This window comes from Mesocricetus auratus, unplaced genomic scaffold (genome assembly GCF_017639785.1).
Source record: "Mesocricetus auratus isolate SY011 unplaced genomic scaffold, BCM_Maur_2.0 Super-Scaffold_6730, whole genome shotgun sequence".
Lineage (NCBI taxonomy): Eukaryota > Metazoa > Chordata > Mammalia > Rodentia > Cricetidae > Mesocricetus > Mesocricetus auratus.
The window spans coordinates 3,334,936-3,347,454 of NW_024429184.1; the positions used below are offsets into that span (position 1 = coordinate 3,334,936).

At 47.7% G+C, this 12,519-nt stretch overlaps 1 protein-coding gene across 5 annotated transcripts in view; it reads left to right on the top strand.

Moving 5' to 3' along the window:
• The window catches only part of Tmem245 (transmembrane protein 245), an 83,387-nt gene that overhangs the window by 39,647 nt on the left and 31,221 nt on the right, over window positions 1–12,519 (top strand). For 3 of the 5 annotated variants that reach the window (XR_005873964.1, XM_040738144.1, XM_040738149.1), the window contains 4 exons: window positions 2,212–2,302; window positions 7,837–7,935; window positions 9,893–10,024; window positions 12,101–12,136. Coding sequence is in view for 4 of the 5 variants with exons in the window: in XM_040738144.1 (XP_040594078.1) it covers window positions 2,212–2,302; window positions 7,837–7,935; window positions 9,893–10,024; window positions 12,101–12,136 (358 nt within the window). In the remaining variant the exon portion in view is untranslated. The remainder of the gene's footprint in view (window positions 1–2,211; window positions 2,303–7,836; window positions 7,936–9,892; window positions 10,025–12,100; window positions 12,137–12,519) is intronic. The other 2 variants (XM_040738151.1, XM_040738152.1) reach the window with 1 other exon arrangement.

The window sequence follows — 12,519 nt, forward strand, 5'->3', positions numbered from 1 at the left end:
CAAAAAAACCAAAATGCATTCAGGGGGCTGGAGAGATGGGTCAGAGGCTAAGAGTACTGTCTGCTCTCCCAGAGGTCCTGAGTTCAATTCCCAGCAGCTACAGGTGGCTCACAACAATCTGTAATGAGATCTGCTGCCCTCTTGTGGGGCCCAATCACATGCAGGCAGAACACTGCATAATAAATAAATAAATAAATAAATACTTACAAAATGCATTCAGTCCAGCTTCAAAAGTCCCCATAATTTGTTAACAGTTTCAAACTTGTTTCAAAGCCCTAAGTCTCTTCTGAGACACGTGATAATCTCTTAACTGCTTCTAAAAATCAAAATCAAAAAGCAGATTACATATTTCCAACATATAATGGCACAGGATACACATTGCAGTTCCAAAACATAGGAAAAGGGAGCACAGCAAGGAAATACTGTACAAAAGCAAGACCGAAAACCAACCGGGCAGACTCCAAACGCTGCAACTCCTTGCGTGATGTCAAAGTGATCTTCAGGTTTCTAACTGTTCAGCTCTGTTGACCGCAGCATACTTGCGTCTCTTGGGCTGGCTCCACTCACGGTTAGCAGCTCTCCTGGGCAGCGTCCCCTGGCTCTCGCGTCATCCTGGGTTCTCTGAGGCAGTCTGGACTTCAGCTTCACATTTAATGGCTTCTCTACCAGGCCTCCCTTCAGGGACACTCCTGACACATGCCTAGCCTTAGCCCCTTACTGCTTTCCACTGTCCTCGCTCCGAATCCAGAACCACGTTGCTGAAGCTGCCAAGTTCCGCTTACTGGGTCTGGAACAATCACCCCCCCCCGTTGAGTCACAGCCTCACCAGCCTTCTGTTTTCCTTCCCTGTCTGACCTTTGCTGTCCTTGAACTCACTCTGCAGACCAGGCTGGCCTCGAACTCAGGGACCCATCAGCCCCTGCCTTCCCAGGGACGGGATCAAAGGTGTGTAACACCATACCTGGCTCTAAACTCCCCCTTACTTCCTTTTTACAAGTTGGTAACCATGGGTGGGATCTTACCCTGTGGCCACCCCTCCTTTTTATTCCATTTCTTAGTCTGCATATCTCTTTGTACACAGGGTTTGGTTCTGTTCCACTTTCTGGTACTCTCTCTCTCTATCTCTTTGTTTCCTTCCTTAAGACTTTCATTTTGTAATTTACCCTGCTTGACTTGCCCCTTTCATTATAAATCTTCATTAGAGTTGCCACTAATACCCATGGGACGGAATCTTTACTAAGCTGTTTGAGATTTCTTCTGCCAAGGAAATTAATCTAGAATTCACTTTAGCCTCGGGCAGACTCTTTGGACAAGGGCAGAAGGCAGCCATTTTCTTTACCAAAGTATCACAAGGATGATCTCTAGGCAGCATACTTAAAATTCTTTTTCTCTGAAACATCTTGAGTGAGCCCCTGACAGTTGAAATAACTCTCAGCACCTCTGTCTTCCATGCTCCTGCTCGTATGGCCCATTAAGCAGTGCCTAAAGCCTTCCACTGCTCTCATAACCCTAAGTACCAAAGTCCAAATTCCTCCAAACAAACCCATGAGCAGACCTATCACAGCAATACCCCAGTTCCTAGTACCAACTTCTCTCTTAGTTAGGGTTTTTTATTGCTGTGAAGAGATACCATGACCACAGCAACTCTTATAAAGAAAACAGTTAATTGGGGTGGTTGCTTACAAGTTTCAGAGGTTCAGTATATTATTGTCATGACAGGTAGCATGGCACCATGTAGGCAGACATGGTGCTGGAGCTGAGAGTCCTACATCATTTTTTTTAGGCAACAGGAAGTCAACTGACTGTCACAATGAGGGAAGCTTGAGCAAAAGAGACCTCAAAGCCAGCCCCCGCAGTGACATACTTCCTCCAACAAGGCCCCACCTCCTAATATTGCCACTCTGTTTGTTGGCATTTTCTTTCAAACACCACAGCAGCTCACTACCACATGTGTAGGTGTAGAAACCAGGCAGAACAGAATGAAAAGGAGGCGGGGGGGCACGATAGTAGGAAGATAGGTCTGGATCCTATGGAGAGATGGAAGGGAAATCCTGAGAGTCAGGATCAGGATCCTCAGGCCTGGGCGTTAGGTGTTCTCTGTGTTAATGATTGATTAGTGATTTGTTATTGGTAGCTTTAGTTCAGAGCATTGTTAGAAGAATATACTGAGAATGGACTTTTTCCATTTTCTCTGTCTTTTCTATCCATCAGTTGGCTTCCTGAGGCTCAGGTGGTCCAAAGAGCCCTTAATTCTGCGGCTAACAATGTCTATCAGTATGGACGGGAATGGATAACTCACAAGGTAAGGGGTGACTCTTTCTCGTGCCTTTCTCCATGCAGGATTCTTTTTTTTTTTTTTTTTTTTTTTTTTGGTTTTTTCGAGACAGGGTTTCTCTGTGGCTTTGGAGGCTGTCCTGGAACTTGCTCTTGTAGACCAGGCTGGCCTCGAACTCACAAGAGATCCGCCTGCCTCTGCCTCCCAAGTGCTGGGATTAAAGGCATGCGCCACCAACGCCCGGCTCCGTGCAGGATTCTTACTGGAGCAACTTCTTCCTTTGCTAGAGGATGTGCAAGATTCTGCTTGGAGCAGTTTCCATTTATGAAACGCATTTACATCTGCAGGTAGACAGGTACCTTAAAGTGGACTCAAACTCTCGGGGTGCCGCACTGAACAGTGCTCGTGGCCTCAGCAGTCTTGAGAAGTTGACTGTTTGCTTTCTTTCAGGATAGATCTGGTCTATCTGTGCTGCAGGGTCAGATGATCACAGAACTTGAGTGGTCACGTAAGACCTTGTAGAGGAAAAAGAATTCATGCAAACATGTTGAACCCTGTATCTGTTGCTCCCTGTGTTTGGCAGTTTCCAGTTTCATTTAACATTGTAAGCTTCCTGTAGTACTCTGAACTAGTTTACGTGCCTTCCAGATGAGAGAGAGAACAGGCTGGGCAGGCTCAGCAGAACCGATGGCCGTGTGATGTGTTTGCGCCACACCAGGACTGACTCTAAATCCCTGTTTCTTTCTGTCTGTGTGTGTCTGGCCGGAACTAGAGTAAGTGCTTTCAGGTGGTACTTGAGATAAACCCAGAGGACTGGCAGGTCAAGGAAGAGTGTGTTTAAGAAAGTTACTTGTGGAGTGAAGATAATAGAGGTGTGAGGGTGCCTGTGCTTGAGATGAACTTGACTGAAGTCTTGTGAAGGGGAAGAGTGGCAGGGGAAAGGACGCAGTTGTTGGACTTAAGGACTAGCTAGCGTCCTCAGTGTGGATTTGCAGTACACCCCTCTCCCAGTATTGCCCAGATAATAAAATTAATTTTCAGTCTTAGTATGCCAAAGTAGTTAGGAACATAAAGGATTGACAAGATTGAGGGCACTGAAATTTGTGTCCCCCAAATTGCATGAGCAATTCATTCCTTGTTTAACACTCAAAAGCAGAGTGTTGCAGTGATGGCTTGAGCACTTGCTGCTCACACAGAGGACCTGGGTTGGCCTCCCAGCACCCGTTGGCTGGCTTACAGCCTTCTGTAACTCCAGTTCTGGAAGATGTCTAGCAACTGGTAGATAGATCAACCTAATATAACAAATGTATTCCATGTATGTGTGAGTGTATGTGATTGTATGACTATCTGTACATGCTTGTATAAGGGTGTGTGTGTGTGTGTGTGTGTGAGAGAGAGAGAGGGAGAGAGGGGGGGGTGTTAGGGCAGCTTTTGAGTTTTGGTCCTTGCCTTTAAGATGGTAAATTTAATGAAGAAATGAAATACTGATGAATGTTACAGCATGCATTAACACTGAACATATACTGCTGATAAAGAATACCAGTTACTGGCTGGTGAGCTGTGCAAACCTGATGACCAGAGTTTGAGTCCCTGAACCCACTTGGTGGGAGAAGAATACCACCTCCACAAGTTGTCCTCTGATGTCCTCATGTGTGTACGGTACCCTCTCAACATACACAATAGTAATACTAATAAACAGAGGATCAGCCATAAATACATGCAGATGATTCCATTAACATGACAAATCTGTAAACAGAAAAGAGAGTAGTGGGTTCTAGAAACATGGGAATCTGAGGAGAAATGGGAGTGATTACTAATGGGTGATGAAAATTAATTGTAATGGCTAAGTAACTATAAATATACATAACCCATTGACTTGTCTACTAAAATGGGTGAATTGTAACGTGCGAGTGATGCTTTATGCGGTTGTTATAAAAGCCATTGAAACCACAGGTGTCACTTTAATGAGCCTTAAATCTTAAGTAGCTCAGAATCTAAGAAGTGGATTACAAGAGGCAAAGTCTAGAAGGGAGTGAAGCTAGGGAAACTGCCATGCCCAGAAAGAGAGAAGGTTTAGTTTTTACTTTAGGTAAAAGCAGAGGCGGCTCTGAAGGTTCCAGGTTCCCCTGCCCGCTTTGTCAGGCTTGTCTCCTGTGCTCCTACATCTAGTCTGTGTTCTGCGCAAGCCTTTCTGCTGGCTGCCATCGTCACCCTTGCTTGAGCTCTCCTTCCTGTTTGGTGTGCACCCGGACAGTGCTGTTTCCTCTGTCCCTCTGCCTTGACCCTAAGTGAAGAAAGTGCCGGTCTGTCTACAGTTCAGGCCAGTGGAGAGCAGAGAACCCGCGTCAACAGCCTCCTAGAGTCTAACACTGATGAGAGGAGATGAGCGTTAAGCATTTAAACACATAGAAATGTTAGGTACTGAGCTGCTCATGGTGGTACACACCTTCAGTCCCAGCAGAGGCAGGCAGATCTCTGAGTTCCAGGCCAGCCTGGTCTACAGAGCGAGTTCCAGGACAGCCATGGCTACACAGAGAAACAAAAGAGAACAAAAGAGTTTTTTTTTTAAAGTACTCATAAGAATGTGTGGTAAAGAGTGATTCAGGGTGATGCTTTAGTTAAATGTCCAGAGAGTTCCCTGAGGCAGCTGCCTTCCTACCAAGACCCTAATGAGAAAGCAGCTGGTGAAGGTCTGGGGAAAGACAGGTCCGCTGCAGGCAGAGTCCATTCGCGGGCTCTTGAGCGAGCGGGAGGGAGTTCAGGTGGTTGAAGGGTGAGGAGGGCCTGTGGGAAGACAAGGCGGCTGTAACAGAAAGTGACACAGTGAGCCAGAGAGGGCTCTGAAGGATACTCGGGCTTCAGTGAGTGTCCTCATATCAGCGCTTAAGTCTTCTTGTGTCTCGCAGAGTATATGGTAACACAGGAGGACGGTGTTCTGAGTCTCTGGTGGATGTTCTGCTGGGCTGACAGGACTGTGGGTTTCTAGAGGGTTTTACAGCATGTTATTATACAATATTGCCATTTTTTTTCTCCTGGGCGTCAGAGTTGCAGGCAAGATGGCAGCATAAGGTTAGTGCTTCATTGCGTTGACGGCCACACCGTGGACGTTGTCTCCCAGAGGCTGACTAAGTGCTTCACCAGAGGCTGACTAAGTGCTTCAGGCCCGGTTAGGGGAATCTCGGAAGCTGACATGGAAAATTGATAGGAGGAGGCCTGTGGAGTGTCAGACAGTCATGTCCTGAGAGGAAGAAGTCACTAAAGGGAGCATGCGTGTTTGTGCTCAGCACCTGCTGTGAGGTGTTCTTTGTGTATTGGTCACAGAGGCTGCACTTGGAGGAACGCTAGAGAACTTCATTTTGTGAGACAGTCTTGTATGTGTGGCCTGGAACTTGCAATCCTCCTGCCTCAGCCTCCCTGAGGCTGGGCTTGCTGGGATACATCTTCATGCCCTCTATTAGGCAATTTTAGTACTGGCTCTGCACACCTAGCTGTGACCTTGAGTGTTCATAGACACTTCCTAAAACTTCCTAGACGGACAGAAGAACCATTCTCTTGAGTTTCTGGTCTGCGCATAGGCCATTATGAATGCACTCTGTCATCGAGCTGTATCCCAAGACCTACAAAGCCATTTTCCTTTTTCTCTTGGGTGGTTGCAGAAATCACATAATGTAGGTGAAGCCATTTAAAATTGTGAAATGCTTTTCAGAGATAAGTGGCTTTTATATTTAATATGAATAATTTGTGTCTGGTTTATGAGTAAATCATTTCAATAAAAAGTTAGATATTTGTACCAGATCTGAGCGGTGACTGGATCAGGTTTCACAAGGCTAGCGTTAGGGGACAAAGAAGTGCCTAGGTGCTATTATAAGCCAGTCTGGAGAAGCCACCGAAGGAAAGGAGAATAGACAGCTGGTTCTCATTTAATGCCTGCTAAATTATCTTGAAGGTTTTCAGTTAATTCCTAAGGCCTTGGGGAAATTGGTTTACATACAGTGCTTAAAAGTATCAACTTATACAACCCCTTAGAAAGTTGTTGGACAGTGTATAGCCAGCACCATTGTTTTCCTTGGCTCCCGCTCATTTACTTTGCGAGACTGGCGATGTGAAGAATGAGCTATGTGTGGAGACGTGGACTCCCTTAAAAACTGGGACTGTTTGTGTGTCCAACTGTGAGTCCTGACTAAGCAGCAGTGGATTTAATAAATGAGTAAGAACCATTGAATTTGTTTCTTTTCTTTTTTATTATTTATTTTTAAATTTAAATTAGAAACAAGGTTGCTTCACAAGTCAGTTCCAGGTCCCTCTCCATTTCCCTCCCCTCCTCCCATGACCTCCCCCCAACCCCCCAAGAACCATTGAATTTAAGAAGGTTACAGACACTAAAGACGAAATGCTTATGATTGAAAAAAACATACAGATTTGAAATTCCGTCTCTGTAACTTCCTCTGGAGAGGAAGTTGCCAAAAAAATGGGGAAAATGACATTAATTTAATAAAATAGAACCACAAACTAATGCTTGTCCTTTAAAATTGTTTTTTGGGGCAGGGAGTATGGTTTGGTTTGTAAAGCATTTGCCATACCTAAGGACCTGAGTTTGGTCCCTAGCACCCATGTAAATAGCACCCGATCCACACCTTTAATCTGGTTTCTGGATGCAGCAGGTGGCTCTCTCAGTTGGAGGCCAGCCTAGAGTACAAATAAGGGAGACCTTGTGTCCAGAAAACCAGAACAAAACAAAGAGCCAGTGTCAGTGAGCTCTTGTAATCTCAGTGCTGGCTGGAGGCAGGAGGATCTCTGGGCCTTCCTGACAAGCGCGTCTGGTTTAGTCAGGTGAGCTCCAGGGTTAGTGAAACTCTGAAAGAATGAAGTAAGAGTGACTGCAGGGATACCGTGTTCACCTCTGGTTTCCAGACTCTCATGCACGTGTGTCCTTGGGCCTCCCCACATGCACACATACACAGAAACAAGACATATTAAAAGATTTTTTTTTTGCCTGTGCTAAGGATTGAGCCAAGTGTTCTGTACATACGAGACGAGTGATCTCCCACTGATCTGTTCCTTCAGATCTTTAAAAATGGCTTTAATAAGGAAATAGGATGAGATATGACGGCAGTGTAATCTGTACTGCCCTGTGTCAGGTTCCTGAAGCCTGTCCTGCCAGCCCTGGCCCGTCTCAGCAGACTTGGAAGTGTTTGTGCTCTAAGTTTTACTTAAGAGTCCTATGGTAGCCCTTAATAATAGAGGAGTAATGCAACACCTAAACATAATAGATGGGCTCTAGGCTCACAGGGAAAAAGGTTTTCCTCTGGGTGGGTGAGATCAATTAGGCCAGCAAGTGTGTTTTCACTTTTTACTCTCTAAGAAGACAAGTGGAGGTGACAAAGAAGGTGGAGATTCTGCTGAAGCATGGAAGCTTCTTTTAAGAAAATGACATAATATGACTAGAGATTTTTAAATAGTTGACTGTTTTAATTTGATTTGGGACAATTAAAGACTCAGCGTGCATTAATCATATTGAATTGTTACTTAAAATATCAGATTGTATGTATTTTTTTCCCTAGCTTCACAAAATTCTAGGGGATAAGGTGAACAACACAGCTGTGATTGAGAAGCAAGTCCTAGAGCTGTGGGACAGACTGTATCACTCTTGGTTTGTAAAGGTGAGTTCTTTAAGCTGCGAGCTTCCCCAGTAACTGGTAACACTGTATCACTCTTGGTTTGTAAAGGTGAGTTCTTTTAGCTGGGAGTGTCTAGAATAACTGGTAACACTGTATCACTCTTGGTTTGTTAAGTAAGTTCTTTAAGCTGCGAGCTTCCAGAGTAACTGGTAACACTGTATCACTCTTGGTTTGTTAAGGTAAGTTCTTTCAGCTATGAGCTTCCAGAGTAACTGGTAACACTGTTTCGTTTCATAGACTAATTGAATATAGGATTTTATTAGCTTTGGACTTTCATTTACTTTAACTGCCCAGCAGCAAGAACTTAAACCTTCGTCAGCTTCCGTTGGTGGCTTACCCTGCTAGTCTCCCTGGGGTATCAGTGTTCCATCTTTGGCTCATATCATAGCGTTTCTTCCTCTGGTAGCTTGGTACAGTGCAGATGTAATGCAAGCCCTGTCTGCTCATGTGTTTATGGTGTATATGGTGTGTTAGTAAGCACAAGACTTGCCCCTGAGCTACACCCCGAGCTTCTTCTGCAAGCCACATATGTGACTCTAATCTCCCTAGTAGCTGCATTGACTAAATACAGGCAAGAATATTAAGTGATTACAAATAGATGAAATCAACTTTAATAATATATTTCATTTAATTCAGTGTCCTCACTGCCATTTCAATATATACTTAATAAAAACGTCGGGTGTTTTATGTGCCTAAAACAACTGAGTATTAGAATTCTATGGTGTGCATTTTGTACCAGCAGCACGGCTCAGGAGACTGGTGGCTACTGTTAGGGACAGGAGAATTCCAGACGTTGAAAGCCTTTCTCTTTGAGGAGACAGAAATGGACCTTAAGTGTAGAGGCTTTTGTTTCCAGTCAGCTTCGGGTGCTGTGTATACTGACGAACTCTTGCTTTAGGTTGTGGTGGAACAGGTACAGCTGCCACCGAGCGCAGACGATGGTGTGGGAAGCAGTGGGTTCTGCTGTGCCCGTTCTGTGTGTGCCAGGTCTGGCAGGCTGTCGAGGGCCCTGTTCTGTGAATAGTGGGCCAGAGCTGCTGTTTCTCCCCGGGTAAACATAGAGGGCGCAAGAAGAGGGTAGCCGAGTTGCAGTTTCTCATTTAGTGGCGTGTTTCGCCGTGTGTGGCCTGAGGTGAGCTGAGGGAATAATACTGCCTTTGGTGGTGAGGATTTGAGGGTTAAAGCTATTGCGGTGTGTGACACGGAGCATTTCCTCTTTGGGTTCTGTCTGAGGAACTGAGCAGTTAGGAAGGTCCCACTGGTTTCCCGTGTCTGCTCTGGAGCTTCTCAGCTTGTAGCTTTTCTTGTCCCCACCCTGTTTGAGCCCTTGTTGTTGGATTGCGCACAGATCTGTCTGTACAGGGGAGGTGACATGCTCTCTTCCCTGCTGAGTAGCAGACTGAGGCACTCAGAGGCGGGAAAATGGAAGGCACACAGAACACTAAGAGTGTGCTCCTCAGTCTTAGCCTCATCTTGTTTATTCATGTCCCTTCCAAATTCAGGGTTTCTTGCCTGCGAAAATTTCTTTCAGACAGACGGACAAATCTGACAGCCCCCCCCCCACACACTTGTTTGGTCCTTTGGAATAGTCTCTTCTAGACGATGGAGAAAGGAGAAAGACGCTAAGGTAGGAAGCCAGGAAGAGACGGAGGCGCGAAGGAAATGAAGACTTGTGTGAACTCTGGGTTCTGTGCACACAGTTTCAAAGCTAGGAAGGAAGCACGTGTATCATGCTAGACACAGTACCTAGAGCACGAATGCAGAGGTGCTGGGCTCCCAGTCTTTAGGCGGCACCCTTACTTGATATCTTAAATTTGTGAGGACTTTCATAGGTAGGCACTTCCTCAAGTATATATAAGCAGGTTTAAGACAAAAGAGACGTTTATCTTTTGGATGCCTTAAGATGGAAATTTCACACGTCACTGGCTTTGTTCCCTAGAACGTGACACATTCCGGAAGGCACAAAGGGCACAAGATGCATGTGAGTCGCCAGAACAGCTGGCTGGGGGACATTCTGGACTGGCAAGACATCGCCTCCTTCGTCCATGAGAACATTGAAACATTCCTCTCGGTAAGACGTCGTAGTTACTGTTGAACTTAACTTGGGAATAAAAATCAGTTGTAGCTGAAGCTTTTCTTACAGCAGTCTCTTCAGCTACCCTGCCTTGAACACTGTGAAGCAGGCAGGCTTTGGCGGCTTTAAACTAGAGAGCTACCCGGAAGCTGCGGTCCGCAGGCCGACTCCCCTGGTTATTTGCCAGGCGGGGTGAGAGCCCCTGAGAGATGCTGGATGGAACCCTGCAGCACACGAGCAGGCCTGTGGATGCTGTCTTAGATCTGGGCGTCCTCATCCCTCAGGGTCACCAGAATGTCCTCAGCTGGACCTTTAGAGATAGACCCTGACGTCTGGGAATAGGGCCCCAGTTACATCAGAGGGCTGACTCTGTCTTAGGGTTTCTGTTGCAGTGAAGACTCGCAGTGACCACAGCAATTATTGTGCAGGGAGGCATTTCCCGGGGGTTGACTAGCAGTTCAGGGCTTTAGTCCGTTGTCGTCGTGATGGGAAGCAAGGCAGTGTGCAGGCAGACATGGTCCTGGAGGAGGAGTTGAAAGTTCTACATCTTGATACACAGGCAGCAGGAGTACTAGGCGTAGCTTGAGCGTTTAAGACCTCAAAGTCCACTTCCTCAGCGACCGGCTTCTCCAACAAAGCCACACTTCCTGACAGTGCCCCCCTCTAGAGGCCACACATGAGCCTGCTGGGGGGGCCGTTTCTGTTCAGACCACTGTAAAGGCTCCTGCCATGCTCCCTGGTGCCCGTACACCCCTGCTGAGTGTTAATCACCTCCCTTCCTTTCCCAGAGCTGATTTTTGTCTTGACAATGGGCTTTTTACAGAGAAGATTTTTCTTGCAAATGAATATATGTGAGGCTTTCATCAAATAAAAATGAGGTGAGGCTCACAGTACTAAGTTTTAAGGGATCTGAGCTGGGTAAAGCAATCCATGAGCCCAGCTGAACCCAGGGCCACCTGGGTCTCCACACACTGGACTCAGGACTAGCTGTCTGCAGCAGGGCCGCCTGGGTCTCCACACACTGGACTCAGGACTAGCTGTCTGCAGCAGGGCCGCCTGGGTCTCCACACACTGGACTCAGGACTGTCTGCAGCAGGGCCGCCTGGGTCTCCACACACTGGGCTCAGGACTAGCTGTCTGCTGCAGGGCCGCCTGGGTCTCCACACACTGGGCTCAGGACTAGCTGTCTGCAGCAGGGCCGCCTGGGTCTCCACACACTGGACTCAGGACTGTCTGCAGCAGGGCCGCCTGGGTCTCCACACACTGGGCTCAGGACTAGCTGTCTGCTGCAGGGCCGCCTGGGTCTCCACACACTGGGCTCAGGACTAGCTGTCTGCAGCAGGGCCGCCTGGGTCTCCACACACTGGACTCAGGACTGTCTGCAGCAGGGCCGCCTGGGTCTCCACACACTGGGCTCAGGACTAGCTGTCTGCTGCAGGGCCGCCTGGGTCTCCACACACTGGGCTCAGGACTGTCTGCAGCAGGGCCGCCTGGGTCTCCACACACTGGGCTCAGGACTGTCTGCAGCAGGGCCGCCTGGGTCTCCACACACTGGACTCAGGACTAGCTGTCTGCAGCAGGGCCGCCTGGGTCTCCGCACACTGGGCTCAGGACTGTCTGCAGCAGGGCCGCCTGGGTCTCCACACACTGGACTCAGGACTAGCTGTCTGCAGCAGGGCCGCCTGGGTCTCCACACACTGGACTCAGGACTGTCTGCAGCAGGGCCGCCTGGGTCTCCGCACACTGGACTCAGGACTAGCTGTCTGCAGCAGGGCCGCCTGGGTCTCCGCACACTGGGCTCAGGACTAGCTGTCTGCAGCAGGGCCGCCTGGGTCTCCACACACTGGACTCAGGACTAGCTGTCTGCAGCAGGGCCGCCTGGGTCTCCACACACTGGACTCAGGACTGTCTGCAGCAGGGCCGTCTGGGTCTCCACACACTGGGCTCAGGACTAGCTGTCTGCAGCAGGGCCGCCTGGGTCTCCGCACACTGGACTCAGGACTGTCTGCGGCGGGGCAGCCGTCTTGCCAAAGTGATGTTTACGTTGCTCTTTCTTGTGTTTTGCCGTTTTAGATATTATCTTTTGGCTTCCAAATATGGAAGATGAAGGTAAAGACGCGACTTTCTCCCAAGCCCTTCAGTGCTGTCTGACCTTCTCTTGGGCTCCTCACAGCCGCCTCAGCCCCCTCCCCGCACTCACACGCTTCCTTTCCTCTCTGCTGAGGTGCTTCTCAATCTGGAATGAAATCTGGAAAATGGCGTCTGTCTTTTTTTGTGTGTGTTTTAATTAATAATTTACTTAATTAAGGAGCGGGGACTTAACCCAAGATTCCTAGGCTGTCCCTGCGCTTACGGCTTCAAGCAAACCCCCTGCTGTAGTCTCCCAGGTTCTTCAGACTACGGGCTCTGACGGTGTACTCAGCTATTTTCCCTCTACCTCTGCTAGCCCAGTGGTTCTCAAAGATTCTAGTACTGGACTTCAAAGTGCATAT